General features: G+C 36.9%; 1 protein-coding gene across 5 annotated transcripts in view; it reads right to left on the reverse strand.

Moving 5' to 3' along the window:
- Positions 1–4,224: 4,224 nt before the first annotated feature.
- Positions 4,225–20,123, reverse strand: part of Hps5 (HPS5 biogenesis of lysosomal organelles complex 2 subunit 2) — a 40,092-nt gene continuing 24,193 nt past the window's right edge. For 4 of the 5 annotated variants that reach the window (XM_048788451.1, XM_048788450.1, XM_048788452.1 and 1 more), the window contains 10 exons: positions 19,699–19,848; positions 19,018–19,095; positions 18,206–18,783; positions 14,239–14,359; positions 13,906–14,061; positions 12,852–13,025; positions 11,249–11,362; positions 9,296–9,402; positions 6,808–7,078; positions 4,225–5,204 (listed from right to left, as the gene is read on the reverse strand). In XM_048788451.1, the coding sequence (XP_048644408.1) occupies positions 5,144–5,204; positions 6,808–7,078; positions 9,296–9,402; positions 11,249–11,362; positions 12,852–13,025; positions 13,906–14,061; positions 14,239–14,359; positions 18,206–18,783; positions 19,018–19,095; positions 19,699–19,848 (1,810 nt within the window). In that variant the 3' untranslated portion in view covers positions 4,225–5,143. The remainder of the gene's footprint in view (positions 5,205–6,807; positions 7,079–9,295; positions 9,403–11,248; positions 11,363–12,851; positions 13,026–13,905; positions 14,062–14,238; positions 14,360–18,205; positions 18,784–19,017; positions 19,096–19,698; positions 19,849–20,123) is intronic. The other variant, XM_015477683.2, reaches the window with a different exon arrangement.

Below are 20,123 nucleotides of genomic sequence, written 5' to 3' on the forward strand. Positions count from 1 at the left end.
GAATCTGAAAGTTAAAAGAATTGTGGGTGTCTTGTCCATAGCCCAGTTCTGCTATGCCAGAGGGTAGGTGGCAGATGGGCCAAAGAAAATGCCCAGAGACAACATGGGAGACATGGTTTATTGGAGGAAGCTTAAAAGAGATGAAAAACTCTTCCAAGAAGAGTTCAGTGGTGACAAGCTGACAACACATCTTTCTGTTATGATTTAGATATTACAGGTCTCCCAAAAGCTCATGTGTGAGAAAATGCAAGAAAGTTTAGAAGTGAATTGATTGGGTCATGAGCATATTAATCAGTGAATTAATTCCCTGATAGGGATTAACTGGTTGGTAACTGTGGGCAGGTAGAGTGTGGCCGGAGTTGATGGTTCACTGGGCGTGTCCCTTGAGGTATGTATTTAGTCTGTGGTGAGAGGAATCTCTCTGCTTCCTGGTGCCATATCCCCAGGTGTTTTCTTCTGCCACGCACTTCTGCCATGATGTTCTATCTCACCTCAGATCCTGGCTGTCTATGGACTGACACCTCTGAAACTGTGAGCCCCATATAAACTTTTACTCCTCTCATTGTTCTTGTGAGGTCTTTTGGTCTGGTCAGCGAAAAAGCTGACTAAAACACTGTTCCTCCCGGTGTTTTGCCAAGGAGGGCCTCCTCCACAGTCTGTCCCCGTGGCAGCCAGCTGGACCAGTGACATATACACAAAAAAGAACAAGGGTTGAGACTTGCTCTATTTCACTTCTTCAAGTTGGCAAAAGGATAAACAGTTATAACAAAAATATTCTAAAATGTAGATGCTTACGGAATACACAAATTTACATCACACTTAACAGTGCTGCAGTTGCCAAGGGCTTCGGCCCTGTACTGTCCTTTGGGTCCTTCCAAGTTGTTGTTCTATTTCTCTGTACTGTGCTTTGCCACTCAAAATGCCATCTAAGTGGTACAGAAAGCTCAGTCCTTGTTCCTGATGCCAACCCAATAATGAGAAAATGGTTTCGAAGAAAAGGAATAAGAAGTTTTATTACTTTCCTAGCAAAAAAGCAGGAAAAGCTTCTTTGACTCCAGTCCCAGAGACTATGAATCTGTCCATCAATGGAAACAGGCTTTTTTTTGTTGTTGTTGTTGTTTTTGTTATTTGTTGTTGTTGTTCTCTTTAGTTATACATGAAAGTAGAGTGCATTTTCACATATTATACATACATGGAGTATAACTTCCCATTCTTGAGATTGTAAATGATGTGGAGTTACACTGGTTGTGTCTTCATACATGAAGGAACATAGAAAATTATGTCTGATTCATTCTGTCTTGTTTAATCCAATCAACTTCTATTCTTCCCTCCCCTACCCTTGTTTAGTGTTAGCATTCACATATCAGAAAGAACGTTGGGTTTTGGGGGTTTTTTTGGTATTGACTTATTTCACTTAGCATGATAATCTCCAGTTTCATCCATTTACTGGAAAATGCCATAATTTCATTTTTCTTCATGGCTACTATTCCATTGTGTATGGATACCACATTTTCTTTATCCATTCATCTGTTGAAGTGCAACTAGTTTGGTTCCATATTTTAACTATTATGAATTGAGCTTCTATGAATATTGATGTAACCACATCACTATAGTATGCTGATTTTAAGTCCTTTGCATATATACCAAGGAGAGGGATAACTGGGTCAAATGGTTAGAACAAAGACATTCTGAAATATAGAATTCCAAGTTTTCTAAGGAATCTCCATACTGATTTCCAGAGTGGTTGCACCAATTTGCAATTCTACCAGCAATTTATGAGTGTACCTTTCTCCCACATCCTCGCCAACATTTATTGTTACTTGTATTCTTGATAATTATCATTCTAATTGGAGTGAAATGAAATCTCAGTGTAGTTTTAATTTGCATTTCTCTAATTGCTAGAGATGTTGAGCATTTTTCATGTATTTGTTGATGACTTGTATTTCTTTTTCTATTAACTGCCTGTTCAGTTCCTTTGCCGTTTATTGATTGGGTTATTTGGTTTGTTTTGTTTTTGTTTTTTGGTGTTAAATTTTTTTAGTTCTTTATATATCCTGGAGATTAGTGCTCTCAGTGGGCATTTTTTCCAGGCCTTTCTTCCATTCCTATTTGTTCCACTGGACCAAGATTGACAGGAAACCACAGGCTCCTCATCAGCACAGTAGTGCTGAATTGTGCTGTTCTGCCTAGTTATCCATAAAATTTAGTAGTATCTGATTTCTACTAAACAAAGGATGGGAAGGTTGGTTTGAGCTGTGACCTCAATCTAAAGCTACTTCTCCTGACATGAGGGGAGGAAACTTTTCTGCCACATGCCATGAAGGGACAAAGCCTGAAGGGACAAAACCCTAATAGAATTTCAGTTAGGGGATTGTCAGTCTTGAGCAGGAACACAACCAGAGAGGCAATGTGCAGAAAGCACCCAAGTATCAGAGGACTAAGGATGAGGGAAAATTTGGGTTCTGAAACTGAAAAAAAGAGTTTGGTAACAATGTCATAGAATGTGGAACTCAAGAGTTTGGGCTTTATTCTGAAAACAGAGGGGAACTGCCAAAAGTTTCTAATTGGGAAGTGGCAAGACCAAGGCTGTGCCTCAAGAGGAAAAGGATTCTGGCAGTGGATCTGCAATTAACTTCCCAGGAGACCAAAACAATCACTCTTTCTCAGGGGCCTTCATTTACTATAAACTAGGAAAATGCTGATTCTAAATCTAGGAATATGGGGTGGGTGACAAGTTGAGGGAGGTTAGACTAGTTTGCAGACCCCCAGATTCCAGATCTGGGCAGGATCCCTGACCTTTGTCTTAATAAGCTTCTGTGACCACCCATGGTCACCTACCTTTTAACATGCTTGATTAATTGGCAGCAATCCCTGAGGATGACCTTTAAAGGTCACTGGAGCCAGCCTCAATGGTCTAGGCAGGAAGGAATGAGAATGTGTATTGGTGGCGAAAGAGAATGGGAAAAATGACTAATGGAAAACACCATCGACACAAAATTGAAAAGATTTACCTATTAATTAGAAGTGAGAAAAAAGGAGATGGAAGAAGCAAGGATAACTACAAGGTTTTGAGCCTTGATCAAAGTAATGACAAATTTAATACAACAAAATTAATTTCAATTTGGTCTTCCCACTCTCTGATCCATATAAATCCAGTTTCTATGGGTCTGTCTGATCACTAATAGGAGAAAATGATGTTCTAAACCTTTCAAATGACTAACATTATTACAGACACCATCTGCATGTTAGTCTCATTTAATTCTAATAGGTAGCTCAAATCTCATTCCATATGCCAGGTACTATGCTATATACTTCACATTCCATCATGTTATTTAATCCACAAATCACCCTGAATGAGAGCTACTATCATTCCCATTCTACAGATGAGAAACTAAAACTTAGGAGAAATGAAGTAACTTCCCCAAGGTCATTGAGTTGAAGAGCAGATGTTTAGGCATAGGCAGTCTGCCTTGGGAGACAATCTATTGGCCATTATACTACTCTGTAGCTGTTAAACAGTGGTCAAATCTGGAAACAAAAGTGAAAGTGAAGCACCCAAGAATTACAGTCTAGGTTTTTTTTTTTGTTTTGTTTTGTTTTTTTCTGTTTTGGTAAGGAGTGTGAGGGAGGAAGCAATCTGTTTAGAAATTTTAGGCAAGTGATTGATGTAATCATATTTGAAAATACTGCCTAATAACCAAACATACTGTTTAAATTTAAATGTTTAACTAAAGATTTTTTCCCCCTGTTTGCCTTGGAAGATAAATTTAGGAGATATGAGTTGTGTTTGTTATGTTAGAAAATTCCCTGTACCCTTCTGGTAAAAGGATTGCTGTAATATGCATTGACAAGGGCTGTCAGGAAATGATTGCACAGTGGTGTCAGTTTATGCTGCTTGTTATTACATTTTTTTCTGGATCCTCTTTCAGTCATGCAATGATAATGACTAACACTGACAGTGAAAGGAGGGCTCTCACTTTCCTAAGGGTAAGCCTCAGTACAGACTTACATTCAATTTAAGTCAATGAAGCCAGAACTCAGGTGATGCTAGTGGGAAGGTTTCCCACACTTTCCAAAGTTCTAAACCAACTAACTCTGTAAGGCCTCCTTTCCCTGACAAACTCTTCAATCCACCTGCTGCATCATGTTCAGGTGTCATGTGTATATACTACAGCAATGTGTATCTGTGTTCTCTGTTATAAGTGAGAAAAAAAGGAATGGACATTCAATGTATCTAGCACTTTATTCTCCACATTTTCGTGCATATGGCTCAAAAATAGACCTCATGTCAACATTCTGTTAAAATGAAAACTTGCATCAGCTTTTACATTTATTGGTAATGTAATATACTATGTAAATGTACAACAGTCTAACAAATGACAATCTAGTTACATAGCTTAAATAATACAAGCACTTGCTGCGTCTTTAATAGTACTCAAGTTTCTCTTATGGCTTTTTAAAAATAATTTTGAAAGGTGCATGATTCTCTTGGGCTTCTCTGTTTAGGAAAAAATTAGAGACAACATGTTTCCAGTAATGAATTAGTCAACTACATATATGTTCATGTTAGAAAATGTCAAATAAATACTGGGAAAAATACTTTATATTAACTCAATTTTACATTTGGGAGATTTTTTAAATACCTAATTTGAATCTTCAGTATTTCACTTGTTTTATATGTCAATTCATTATCTTATGTCCTATTTCAGTAGTTTCTAGACTGTCCCAGTGAAAATAAAAAAGAATTCAATTCCAGGTAATAACATCATCCATCTCCATGTGACAAAAAACTTCTGCTCCCAACATAGGAGCCACACTAGAAAAAAATTTCCCCCAATCCACTAGTGAGAAGCAAATATATTTTAGTTTAGAATGAATACTGCACAGCTGTGAACATTCACATTCTGAATCCAGAAAACAAGGATTCCTTTCAAAATCCAGATTCATTTCAAAATCCAACACTGGTTGAGGAATGCTGAGGTTACAGAGCCACAAATGCCAAGAATACAGACACTGACAACTAACCCTGACAAGGCTGGCAGGGTTTCAGTTCGTGCCTTTCCAAAGGTTCAGGATCATGATTCATTGTTGTTATTGTTGTTTTTCCCAAAAATGTGATGACATCCTGCCAAATCTTCTTCCATTAGGGCTGCTGAGACCAGAGAAACCGATCACATTTTTCAAGCATGCTTTGTATCAAGGCTCTGAAATCCCAAAGAAAAGAAACAAGCACATTTAGCTACAGTTGATCATTCTCTACAGAAAACATTAAAACCTATAAAAGTTGATTGACCCAGTGAGTCAAAAGACAAGAGATTAAAATCAAGAGCGAAAGGCAACCTATGGAATGGGAGAAAATATTTGCAAATCATATCCAATAAGGGTTAACATCCAGAATATGGGAGAACACCTACAACAACAAAAAGAAAAAATAACCTGATTTAAAAATGGGCAAAGGGCTTAAATAGTTACTTCTCCAAAGATGTTATACAAATGGCCAATAAGCATATGAAAAGATGCCCAACATCACTAATCAATATAGAAATGCAAATCAAACCAAAATGACATATTACTATTACCTCACATCCACTAGGTTAGCTACTATCAAAAAAAAAAAACAGAAAATAGAGTTAACTGGGACATGGAGAAATTTGAACCATTATGCATTGTTAGTAAAAAATATAAATAGTATAGCCACTATGGAAAATAGTATGGAAATTCCATTTCTGGATATTCACCCACAAGAAACGAAAGCAAGGTGTAGGAGGGATATTTGTGCACCCATGTTCATTGTAGCACTATACAAAGAGAAAGTAGAAGCAACCCAAATGTCTTACAACAGATAAATGGATAAACAAAATGTGGTATATACGCACAATGAAGTATTATTCAACCTTAAAAAGTCAGAAAATTCTGTTAACATACAACAACTAAGAACCTTGAGAACATTATGTTAAGTGAAATAAACCAGTCACAGAAAGAAAATACAGTTGAGTATCTCTAATCCAGAATTCCCAAACTTTTGCTGGGCATAGTGGCTCATGCTTGTAGTCCTAGTACTTAGTAGACTAAGGCAGGAGGACTGAAAATTCAAAGCAACTCTGGGCAACTTAGCAAGACCCTGTATCAAAATAAAATTTTAAAAAGGGTTGGGGATATAGCTCAGTGGCAGAGTGCCCCTGGGTTCAATGCCCCAATGCCCAGTTCTACTCCCCCCACCCCCCAAAACCCCAAAACTTTAAAGAAGGTTTGAATTTTGGAACATTTCTGCTTTGGGATTTTTGGATTAGAGATGCTCAACCTGTAAAGTCTATGCAAATATTCCAAAATCCAAAAAAATTCTGAAACCTGAAATATTTCTGGTCCCAAGCATTTGAAATATGATAATTCAACCTGTACTATACAATGTTACTTAGAGGAGGTAGTTAAAAAAAAAAAGGTAGAATTATCTTTTTGTGGTGCTGGTGGCTGGGGATCAAACTGAGAGCCTCAAGCATAGTAGGCAAGTGCTCTACAAATGGGCCACACCCCTACAATATTCTTAGAGAATTGAGTATACATCATATTTGGGTACTCATATTAATCCAAATAGTGTCTTGGTTATGATCATGAATGAAATTCTACTTTAGTTTCTTCCCTTAATCACTTTAACTACCAAATCAATCTCAGTCTCCCCATCTGTTAGTGAGGGGTCAGGACTAGATGATCTCTACAATCTCATCTACCTCTCGGGGGAGGGGGGGTGTTGTACATTCTCCATTGTACATTCTCCAAGCACCATGGAAAGGCATGATAAACTGGCATTACCTCTGCCTTTTCTCAGCAATCCTCAGGATATCACAGGTTCTGGTAAATTTCTCTGACAACTCAAGGGCCAGACCACACTCCTGTAGCAATGACCATGCTGGATCTGGACCCATGGCCTTAGCTAACAGGAGTGCTACATTCTCTGTGTTGATGGGAGAAGGCCCATCATTGAGGTTCCCATTTAGTGACTCCTGGGGGACTGGACTTGAACTCTTCTTCTGTACAAGATGTAGGAGAAGTTTCCATTCCTCCACAGTCTCTGGGATCCAACCTACACACACACACAGAAGCAATGTTGGCTCTGACTACTCTTAGTACATTGCCTGCAGAGAGGAGATAGTAGAAACTGCAAAGACATTTAATATCAAAACAAAAATATGCAGAAACATAATTTCATCACCATGGCACAAAGTTTTCGGAACATATATTGAATAAATAGTTCATGATATAGAGAAGTCTCAAAATTAGCTTCAAAATCCATTCAATAGCTTACTGAATGCTCTATGTCATGTGCCATGCTATGCACGGGATATGCAATGATGAACAAAAGACAATCCTTACACTCTTGCAGATTTGACAATCTAGTATACAAGACAGAATTAAACATAAAAATATATACTTATAAACCGTGCTAAGTACTCTGAAGAACAAAGAACCACTAGAGACAATAGCTGACTTTGTTTACAGAAAGACTATGAGGAAGTGACATTCAAACAAAAACTGAAAGATGAGACAAGCTTAGAGGGCATGTTCATGTGGCCCACAGAATGCACAAACTTGGAGCAAAGAGTAAACATAGAGGGAAGGGACCTGCATTTCTGATGCAGGAAACATGGAAAACAATGTGACACAGGAAAGAAACTGGTGGGTTCAAAGAATTTTTATAAAAGCCTATAATGTATAAAGGTAGTAGAATGAGTAAGATGATAAGGCCAGGTCTTAAGGACCAACTTAAGAATCCAGAATCTGGACTTTTCTGAGTTCAGCAAACAGAGTTTCAGAAAAGAAATTGCATAATTCAATTTTCATTAAAAAAAATCATTCTGAAGGGAAATGGGTTAAAAGTGGTTAAGTGTGGAACCCAAATAACCAGTTATGAAGTTGTTGCAACAGTCTAGGCAAGTAGCCAGGATGAGAAATTAAAGTGGATAGATATGAGATATATATTTGGTAATAAAATCAACATGACTTGGATAGTGACTGATATAAATCACAAGGAGAGAGAAGTGTCAAGAAAGGACCTTATTTAATACATTGGGAGTAAGAATTCTTAATATTAGTATAATTATATTAATAAAATATTGGGAGCACTTTCATCTGGGTTGGGAAGACTAGGAGATTATTTATGCTTCTTGAATTATCAACCTTTTTCTATAACAAATATGTTGTAACTTTAAACACACAAACCAGTTTTATCTTTTCCTGATGATTCTCATATATATATATATATATATATATATATATATTTTTTTTTTTTTTTAATACTCCTACAAAAACAGCTGGCCCTCCTATTTAATTTCTGAAACAAAGATGATCTCCGTAATTATAGATATAGCTGGATGCTCAGAGCTGACCCTTGCCAGTCAACTGGTTTCTTGCTTCTGCTCTAACTTTCCCTGTCCCACACCAGCAGGGTTGAAAAAAGTTGTAGTAAAGGATCACAGGTCTTTCCACTGAGAAGCGAAGGACCTGAAGGCATGCTGTCAGCATCTGTGCACTGAGATGAATACAGAAGCACTACAAAACTGACCAAGACCACCTCTCGGAGGGCAGGATGGACTCTCAGACTTCAGCTATCAGTGTGTTAAAGTCCTGGCCTTCTGACAATTATCTTATCAGTGTGAACTAATGAAAAAATTTTAAATGGAAATTATCGAAATGCCTGTGAATGTTAGTTAAGTTCATTTTAATGAATTAAAACTTTTGACTGTCTAGTGAGAAAACATGATGCAGTAAAAATACACAAGCACAAATTCTGAGAGGCCTGGGTCTGAACACCAGCTCTAGAATTTACTAGTTGTGTGATTTGGGTCATTTAATTATCATTTCTCGGCTTCAGTTATGACATCTGGAAGATAGAAATAATAGTAACTATCCCCAAGAGTTTGTTATCTCATTTAAAACAGCATATGGAAAACACAGCATTAGTGCCTGACATATAGTAAGCACTCATCAAATAGAAAAGGAAACAAATATGTGTGTGTATACGTGTACGTGTGTGTGTGTATATACATATACGTATCTCTCTCTCTCTCTATATATATATATATATATGTATCTCTCTCTCTCTCTCTCTCTCTATATATATATATATATATAGAGAGAGAGAGAGAGAGAGGGAAATATCTCAAAGGACACAAATTAAAAAACCCTACAAATTTGATAATTACCTAGAATGGTCATTAAAATGTTTACCAAATTCCCTTATTTAAAAGTCTGGAGAGACTTCTAAAATACTCAATCAAGTAGCTGGTTGGCAAGTACACACCATTATCCCCTTCCATCAGGCTCATATCATCCAGATACACAATGTTGGTGAAGGCCTCTCTTCTTCTCTCCAGCTCCAAACAGAGAGTAAGATATCCAGGCCAGAAACTTAGAGAACAAAGTTGAAGAAAGGAATAAGACAGTGAATTTATCCATAACTGTGCTAATAGTAGACAGTAGCCACATGTGACTATCTACATTTAATTAGAAGTAAACAAAATTTAAAAGTCAGTTTTTCATTTGACCTGTCCATCTTTTAAACATTTGACAGCCACATGTGACTAGTGATTACCATATGGGACAGTGCAATAAAACATTTCCATTATCATAGCAAATTCTATCAGACAATTCCAATCAATAGCTTTAAAGAGAAAAGCAAAGGCCAGGCCCAGTGGCACATGTCTGTAATAAAAATTACCCCGGAGGCTGAGGCAGTAGAATGCAAACTCAAGGCCACCCTAAGCCATTTAGTAGTAATACTCTGTCTCAAAAAGTAAAGTGCTGAGGATGTAGTTCAACCCCAACTACTGCAAAGAATAAAAAAAAGCTAGTGACATTTGAGGCCAGGCACCCATTATGAGGCATTTAAACTTTATATAGATTCATACACTTTTAGATTCAATTCAAGAATCAGCATATTTCTTCTCCCAATGTACAAACCTTGGAAGTTCTCCTGCTCTTCCCCTTCCTTTATTTGCTGTATAATAAGTCCCACTGCATTCTCCTTTGAAACATCCATTGGATGTGTCTTTCTTGCTGCCCCACTAATCACCAATCCACTCATACCTGAATTAAGGCAACAACTTCCTAGACCTTTCTGGCTTCATACTTCATGTATAATGGTCTTTAGAAAGCTTCACTTTCATTTTTTTTCCTCCTCTACATTTTATGTCCTTTCCCTTCCCTTCAATTCCTTTTCCCTTCTAGTACTGGGAATTGAACTTGAGGAATTGGCCCTTTTTGTACCAAAAAGTCTAAAAGGGTCTATATAGGTAACTAAATTCTTCTGACCAGCTTTCCAGGTCTTGCATCTCATCATAATGCCAGGAGAAAGAGAGAAGGTTGGAAGGATAGGGAGATGGGTCCCTGGGTAACTTCTTGGGCAGCATCCCTCTTTTGGGACCCCTCCATCTTTGGGAGCTCTGCTTTCTTTCTATTACCTTAATAAATCCTGTTAACTTTGCTCTCATCCTGTGTCTGTGGATTTTATTCTTCAGATTCATGAGCAAAGAATCCAACCCCCTGCTCCATGATACAATCACCCATCAGTCTCATCCCTCATTATCAATGAATAAATATGTATTAAGTACTTACCACTATATAAATTAGGCAATGTGGAGGAAAAGAAAGATACAGGTCCCTCCAAAAGATTATTACCCAGGTAAAGCCATAAGACAACATCACCAGGCAATAAATAATCACTCATGAGTGATGTGGATAATAAGCAGTGGCAGTTTTTCTTGCCCTTGCCCTTACTCTTTCTCTTACCAGACCAGCCAGTCTTCTGGCTCCTCTAAAAATACAAATCTTACCCAGACTTCAGGGCTTACCTCCAGAATCTCATCTTCTCCTAGATCCTTTACCCACAATTCTACTGAGCCTATTCTGATTTCTCTTCTTAGAAATCCATTATCAACCGTAACTGACATCATATAAATGGAGGCTGAATTAAATACTATCTACATGCCTGAGAACCAGGGCTAACAACTGAGCCTGGGGAATGGAAAGAAATTAGCAAGAGCCAGTCACACACACACACACACACACACACACACAGAGCCACAAAATTTAAATGTGAAAATTGTTTACTACCACTAAAACAAAAAGGTACAGTTATCTTTAGGAAGCAAAATTGAATTCCCAAGTGATAACACATACCAATTCAGGCCCTTAACTATAAGGTTATGCACTGAAGTGATTCTTAACTTCAGCTTCTGTGAAAATCCTTACTTACCCACAAGTCCTACAGATATCAGTCATTTTCTCTTTGGTTGTAAAATCTGCAGGAAGTTTAATTAGCTGAAGGATCAGCTGACTATAACCCCAGGAAAACAAGTGTGAATGAGGCCTGTGAAATAAAAAAAAATAAAAATAAAGAAGTCAGTAATTAGAAAGGAAATAAACTCTAAAAAGTCCTAATTAGTTGTCTAATAGGAAAGAATACAGTTTATGTCATAGCTGCCTGTAATCTCAGTAACTCAGGAAGCTGAGGCAGGATGATCTCAACCAAGAAAGGCTAGCCTAGGAAACTTAGCAAGGCATCATCTCAAAAAATTTTAAAGGGGCTCGGGATGTAATTTAATGGTAGAGTGACCCTTTTAAAAATCCAGTATTATTATATCTTCAAACATTTCCACTTGGCTTTTGAAAAATGTAAAGTAGCTACTTCTATAACCTGTTCATTTTTAAAAACTAGAAATTTAGGGGTTAGAGTTGTGGCCCAGTGCAAGAGTACTTACCTAGCATGCAGGAAACCCTGGGTTCAATCCTCAGCCCAGTATCACAGTAAAACAACTAGATATGTTAAGTAATCAAAACCAAAAAAATATAAATAAAAAATACTGGGCATGGTGGTGCATGCCTATAATCCCAGTGACTCAGAAGGCTGAGGCAGGAGGATCTCAAGTTCTAGGCCAGCCTCAGCAACTTAGCAAAACCTTGTCTCAAAAATAAAAAGGACCAGGGATATAACTCAGTGGTAAAGCACTCCTAGGTTCAATCCCTAGTACAAAACAAACAAACAAAAACAGCAAAAAGAAAGGCTATAATTTTACTGCTCACAGCCACTGCTATCCTTCTAGTCCTTTAGCTAGATATAAAATAAGACAGGCATTAGTTTTTTTTTTTTTTTTTTTTTTTTTTTTTTTAACCTATTTCCCTCCCTGGTACTGGGGATTGAACCCAGGGGCACTTAACTGATGAACCACTGAACCACATCTCCTGTCCTTTTTTAAATTTTTTATATTTTGAGACAGGGTCTCACTAAGGGCTGAGACAGGAGAACTGCAAGTTCAAGGCCAGTCTCAGCAACCTGGCAAGAACATGTCTCAAAATAAAAAAAATAAAAAGGGCTGGGGATGTGGATGAGTGATCAAGTGTCCCTGGATTCAATCCCTACTACAAAAACAACAAAAAAAAATCCTCAATCAGGTTATGTCTAGAAATCCCTTGAAAACTTTTTAGAAAGAAAAAAAACAAACAACAAAAACCAGTCCACACACACAGTTTTCTCTAATGGGTTTAATCACCAAGGACTCTTAATGTGGGTCCATAAATGAAGTTCAGAGAGATCATTTAATTCTCTGAAGTCATATGCAAAACTTTGCATTAATGTGCATTTTTCTGAAAGCAATCATTAAATTCTTATAGGGTCTGTGTCCCTAAAAGTGTTTAGAACCACTATAAAGTACACTCAATTTTATTATTACCGTAAATTAGGTCAGTCTTTTCTATAGCTAATCGTAAAGTGAGCCCAGAATGCTGCATGTGAATAAATCAGTTCCATCCCAAAGGAACATCAGAGCTTAGTTCTTAGAAAGAGGACTCCCCTTCCATACCTGGGGTATCCTTCATCATCCATAATGCTTGTACTTGGTGGAGCATCATGGGACACTGCCAAAAGCAGCCAATCCAATCTTAAAGATTCTGGTTGTAGAAGGGACTCAAGGAAGTATGACCTGAGAGAAAGTTGGATTGAAGAATCACCAATCTTCATAATGAGAGAAAACAAACTATGGGATATGAAAAAATTTGATCAATAGATCAATATAGTAGATAAAATAACTTGAAAATTCTTTTACTACAGAATATCTAGAAATGCCTGTGAAAATTTAATAGTCTTCTAAATAAATAACTGAGTCTTCTAGATATAAAGAGAAAAAAAATCAAAGTTCCAATAAGTAAATAATAAAAACCAGTGTGACAAATGTGAACTGAAGGAAAAAGAGGAAGTTGAAAGTTTAATAACCAAATGGGAATTTATAGGTATGGCAAGATAGGAAATGATGAATCAGCCTGAAAAGAGAAAAAGCTGGAAAAGAGAGCCATTCACAAAAAGTTGGGATATTGTCAATGAAAAGGTGGCAGTAGCCAGACATGGTGGCACATGCCTGTGATCCCAGCCACTTGGAAGGCAAAAAGATCACAAGTTTGAGGCCAGCTGGGGTGATTTTCAAGACCCTGTCTCAAAATAAAATTTAAAAAGGGCTGGGAATGTGTCCAGTGGTAGAACACTTGCCTAGCATTTGCAAGATTCTGGGTTCAATTCTCAGTACTGAAAAAAAGAAAGAAAGAAAAGGTGGCAGTAGATATTCTCACTAGTAGAGAACACAAAAAGCTCATCTGTTTTAGACTAGGCTCTGAATCAAGGACATAGTTTTGTACTCATGATCTGAGAATCCCCGAGAGGGAGGGTGGGTAAAGAAAGGTAGTACATATATATTTGTGGTGTGCACTATGAATTGTAGCAGAAGACAAAACTGCTCAAATCCTCATCTTTCACAGTAGGTGCCTCAACTTGGTGCAGTTAATAGTAAAAATGTTACACCTGCGATAAAGAGAACCAATGCCCTATCAAAAAAAAAGGGAGTCTACAAATGTGCTACCCCTCACCGTTGATCTTCAGGCCTTGATTTCACCAGACTGTCTAAATAGGCCAAAAACTGAGCAGGATTTTGATGACAAAGTTGCATGATATCTGAAGGCAAAATGTATGGATAAAACCTGATTAAGGATCGAAGGGCAGATTCCCCAAACTTCTCATACAACCTGCATTTAAAAACAGAACCATTAGTCTCCAACTTCAGAGAGAGAATACAACTTGATTACATTAAGTACTAATTAGAAATGAAAATGAATATACCAATGTGCAAATGAGTACAACTTCAATGAAAAAAAAAAATGCATGTACTTCAGTTCCTATAAACACCATATAGGACAACCTACCTGGTAGCATAAGCAATCAGCAAAGGACTATCAAAAGGAACTGAATCATCTAGTAACTTTAATCTTGCTGGTAAGTCTCCTTCTTCCATCTCCATATATATAGAAGTGGAACTTGCCATTTCTGAAAAATAAAGCACATCTTTTTTTCCTTCAACTCCTAGCTGCAAATGTTAATTAACATACTCATTCAAAAAGCACTGGTCACACACCTACTATATGCATCTACTACATACAATGCCCAGTGATTATTCAGCATTGTAGGAGAGATTAAACAAACAAACAATTTCATCTGGTCTTTGTGCCTATCCATCTGTCAGCTTGATGTAGAGGACAGTTGTGGTATTGTTCATGCTGAGATCCACGTGAAGTAGAGTGGACTAAAACTACAAGGGAAAAGATTTCAGTTCAACACAGGATTGGTAGGCGAGCATATGTGAGCAGCCAGGGCAACAAGAGATTTTACACATTAAAAAAAGCATTTTAATATGCTAAGTGAAGTTAGCCAATCCCTAAAAAACAAATGCTGAATGTCTTCTCTGATATAAGGGGGGTGACTCAAAATGGGATAGGGAGGAAGAGCATGAGAAGAAGACTACCACTAAATAGGGAAGAGAGGTGGGAGAGAAAAAGAGGGAGAAGGGGAGTTGCACGGAAGATGGAAGGAGAACCTCATCGTTACACAGAATACAAGTATGATGTTGTGATGAGAAAAAGAAAAAAAAAGTGTGTCACATTAAATTGGATAGAGAGAAATGATGGGAGGGGAGGGGAGGAGTAGGGGGGGACAGGAAGGGCAGCAGAATAGAATAGACGTTATGATTGCTGTATGTATATAGGTGACTCTATGACCAGTGTGNGGGATGTGGCTCAATGGTTAAGTGTCCCTGGGTTCAATCTCTGGTACCAAAAAAAAAAAAAACACCAACAAAATGTAATCTCTACTTTTGTGGACTTTAAATTTAATTGGGAGATAAAGCATATTGAAATTTTTAAACAGGATACAGGAACAGATAATAAATATATAAGTGACCATTACTCTTGAAAAACATGAGTATCTGGGGCTATATATGTCTACCATTTATATATATATATATATATATATATATATATATATATATGTGTGTGTGTGTGTGTGTGTGTGTACACATACATATAGATAGATAGATATCTCACAAACATAAATATCTATCATCAATGCCAAACTGATCAATTTTTTTCTAGCACTAGTATCTATTTATCGCTTAGAATTAAAGTCAATTAAATAATTTTAAAATATTTGACCTGCTTTTTAAAATATTGGTATAGCAAATATTCATCTTCTGAAGTAAGATCTGACTTTTGGGAATAGCAAAAGTCATTTAAAGCCAAGTCTGATGAATAAGGTGAGTGAAAATCTAGTTAAAACAAAAAGTACATATACACATATGAATCTAAAGATAAAATGAGTTTTTTTCCAAGAACTTTTCAACTAGTTCTGAAGACAAATCCCAAACAGTTCCAAATGTTGTCTTCCATAACTATAACATCCTTTAAAAAGTGAGCCCTGTTCAACTGACCATTTCTAGAAGTCCAATGTGCAATCCATTACCCTACAGAGTTCAACAGGTAATTTCTAAAAAGCCAACCTTCAGTTTCTGATGTCTTTTTTATTTTTTAAAGTCTTTTCTTTGTTTCCCAAATTGTTCCCCATTTGACTGTGGCAGGCAATAAACACTTAGAGGAATCCAAAGGAAGCCATCACTTAGAGTTGGAGAAGTAAGGGAAAGCTTTATGACTGGGTATAATCTAAGCCAAACTTATTTCACCTCAATTCAAGTAAACACAAGTGCTGTCTCATCTCAAACTGCCTACCAGGCACCGATAGTAAGCAACAACCGCCACTCCAGATGATGCAAACTCTTTTCTGCTATTCTACTGTGACCAGGGTGGGGTATGATCATGTAACAGAAACAGCAAATTTCCAGCAATATCCTCACACATTTCAACCTATTTGAAGAGATATAACTTGTTTCTTATTTTGTACAGAAGACAATCTCCTGCTGGGCATGGTGGTGCACACCTGTAATCCCAAAAGCTCAGGAGGCTGAGGAAGAAGGATCACAGGTTCAAAGCCAGACTCAACAGCTTAGCAAGGCCCTAAGCAACTTTGCAATACTCTGTCTCAAAATAAAAAATAATAAAGGGCGGTGGACCTGGCTCAGTGGTTAAGCACCTGTGGGTTCAATCCTTGGTACAAAAAAAAAAAGACAATCTACTACAACTCAGAAAAATAATCCAAAACCATTTTTTGTGCTATTAACAGCTATATGTGGGGCTGGGGATGTGGCTCAAGCGGTAGCGCGCTCGCTCGCTTGGCATGCGTGCGGCCCGGGTTCGATCCTCAGCACCACATACAAACAAAGATGTTGTGTCTGCCAAAAACAAACAAACAAACAAAAAATAAATATTAAAAATTAAAAAAAAAAGAAAAATAATTAAAAAAAAAAACAACTATATGTGAACTAAAACAAAATTACTAATATAGATGCATGTTTCTAAAAAGCGAGATCTTTAAGTCAGATAATATAAAACTGTATCTTGGACTGGGGATGTAGCTCAATGATAGACCACTTACTTATTATGCCTGGCACAATTCACTTTTGAAATAAAGAAAAAGTGTGCTTAAAATCTAAATCAATTAGATGTGGTATCTGTTATTCAAACAGAATTCTCATTAAGAAAATTTTCCTCTTAAAAAAAAGACAATCCGGGCTGGGGTTGCAGCTCAGTCATGGAGTGCTTGCCTCGCAAGTGTGAGGCACTGGATTTGATCCTCCACATAAAAATAAATAAATAAAATAAAGGTATTTTATCCATCTACAACTAAAAACAATTTTTAAAAGGCAATCAATACATTCTTTAAGGAATGAGAGAAGATTTGTGTCAGGTTGGCAAATAATGTGACCTTCACTCAACTCTAAGGTGGACACTGATGGATATGAGCCCAAATCTTTAAGGCAGACATGCAAGCGCTTCACCCATATTTATTCTCTACCTCCTGGACTCATGCACCGAGGTCACATTTCCCAGTCTTCTCTGCAATTAGGAAGGGCCATGTAATAGAATTCTCACCAGATTATGAATAAAAGACAGGTAAGGCATTATCAGGCCAGGTCTTTCAGAGAGCATGTTCCACATGCTTTCTCCTGGATATAGTAAGCAAACTTTAACCAACAGCCCCAAGGGAAGATGGAGCTTAAAACAATGGAAGGAACTTGAAATGCTAAATTACCACAAGAGCTGCTCATTGACCTGGAACACCTGCCCTAAGCAAGAAATAAACTTCTATTATGTGCAAGTTATTACATTATGAGATATTTATTACAGCAGTTTAGCCTAGCCAACAAATACTATCTCTGTGCCTAGGTTTCCTCATGTATAAAATGGAAAAACACTATCTACTCTAAAGATTGCTGTTAGGATGAAAAGAGATGATGCCTGAACACTGTTTATCATATTATATTGTACACAGGATACTCAGTATATATTATTTCTATATTACTGTTATATGACAGATTTTCTTGTTTTTATATATTTGTATTTACAAATATTTACTTTAGCCCCAACTGCTCTGACATTGCTATATCATTTTCTGTATGTGACTATAAGAATAAGAAAATGAATTTCTCATAATGGAGTTGTAAATGAAGTCAATGTTAATTAAATAGTAAAATGAAGGCTGGGGATATAGCTTAGTGGTATATCTTATTAGCATATTCCACATGCTTGCCTAGCATGTGGAAGGCCCTGGGTTCAATCCCCAGAACTGCAAAAATAAATAAATAAAATGAGTAGAAAACAGAATGGAGGGTTGACCACTGCAGAAGTGATTTTTCCAATTAAATCATTATTTAAACTCAAAAATTCCAAAATGCTAAGGTCCTCCATATTCAGTTCTTTATCTTTAATAAAGCAATTTGATTATTACCTTTCAATCCTTCAATAAAAGTATCCCAAACACAAGGGTTGTTAGTATAACTAAGCTTAATACTCTCCTTTGCTCTTTTCAAGTCCAAAAGAAAAAAGTACTTCTTTAGGAACTGACAAGCCAGAATTTCAGAAGAGCATTGTTGCAAAGTATGGTCCACATGTTCACCAGTGCTCTTGATAGCAGAATTCAGTATATTCAATTCCAAACACAATGTTGTCAATTCAGCCAGGTCCTTTTGAAGACTGTTTGCTATGGTGCATGGAGAACATACTTGAAAAAGGTCATCCAAGGGCTTCCTCAGACTAATTACAGATTCACATGCTGTTTGATCAACAGTTTCTTTATTGTCTAAAGAGTCCCTTTTTTCTTTTTCATTATCTTCATCCAATATTCCCTTTTTTGACTCATTAAGTAATAGTACGTCCTGGTTCAATTTCATGGGTGAGTTGCCAGTATCTGAAATGCCTGCAAAGTTCTTCATGGCAAATGTTTTTTCTAATTGTGAAAGCCACTCCAGTAAAACCATTCTCAGAGACTTGGGTTCAAATAAAACCAGAGGATCCAGCATCTTGGTCCTATATAAAACAGTTAAGTGTAAAAAGAATATGATAAAACATACTCATCTGGAATAAATGTTCTTTATGAACAATTATCTTAGCAACAAAACAGAGAACAGTGACTTTGAAATGTCACTAATTCTTAAATTTCAATTGCAAATGAGGCTTCCTCTCTGCCTCAGACTGTCCCAGGTCCACTAGGATGGTCTCCAAAAGCCACCTCACTGACTATAAAATTTCATCCATACTCACATTGCTTCTGCTGTTGCTACTGTGAGCTCCTGGAACATGTCTCCTTCTGGTGGTTCACCAGTTATCTCTTTCCCTCCTCTAGAAGAGTATAAAAAATAAAAATAACATTCACAAGAGTTAAAGAGGATTAGAGCTTTCTTAGGAAATATTTCTATGTACTTACTAAGTGGCAGGTATTGTTCTTCATGGTGTGTTACACTGCCTGAACAGTCCTTTTCTCTTTTTCATTATCTTCATCTAATATTCCCTTGACTCATCAAGCAATAGCACATCCTAGATCTTATAGGCCAGAGAGCATGAATAACTTGCTCAAAGTCACATGCTAGTCAGAAGAAGAGCTAGGACAAGGCCTAACTCTTACTTAGTCATCTTACTCTTAATCAAACACTATTCTGACATACCAGAAATTTGACACGATTATGGGGGAGAAAGGTGGGTTTTGCAGCGGAGAGATTAAAGAGATCTAAATTAAAATTCTTTAAAATTCTATCTCAATAAATTTGCTATGGGTTGATATAATTATTCAAATCTTTGTGGAAGTCTCAATATTTATAAGATACATAAACAATCTTCAATGAATAGGGTCAAACTGTGCTTTCTCCAACAGGTCAGTTTATGGCTTTCTTCAAACTAACAGCTGGTTCCTCTAGAATGTACACAGATTTATATGTAAGGGCTTACTCAATGTCTTCCTCCTGTGGGCAGGTAACCAAACTCATTTCCTCTTCACATGACTGATCATCATCCCTGGTATCTGATCTCATTTTTAGCTCAGGGCTTGCATGAAGGGTGCCAATCTTCTCAGTAGTTTTACGCACAAAGCTAGAAACACTAGAAGTAAAATAACAAAAAAATTATATGAAATGTCACTACTGCCAAAAATGAAAAATTCAGTACCTGAGTTTGCTATGTTCCTATTAGTCCTAGGAAGACAGCTTGAACTTAATAATAGAGATTGTTTATAGTAACTTCTCTAATGAAGAATGTATTTCACAAAAACCTCATGTAAAACAGACAATATAATGATTCACTTCATTTAGAAAACTGCCCTGAGAAACAATGATTCAATGCTAACAAAAGGTCTTAACTTTAATTATGTCTGTAAT

Source organism: Marmota marmota, unplaced genomic scaffold (assembly GCF_001458135.2).
Source record: "Marmota marmota marmota unplaced genomic scaffold, marMar, whole genome shotgun sequence".
In the NCBI taxonomy this organism is placed as follows: Eukaryota; Metazoa; Chordata; class Mammalia; order Rodentia; family Sciuridae; genus Marmota; species Marmota marmota.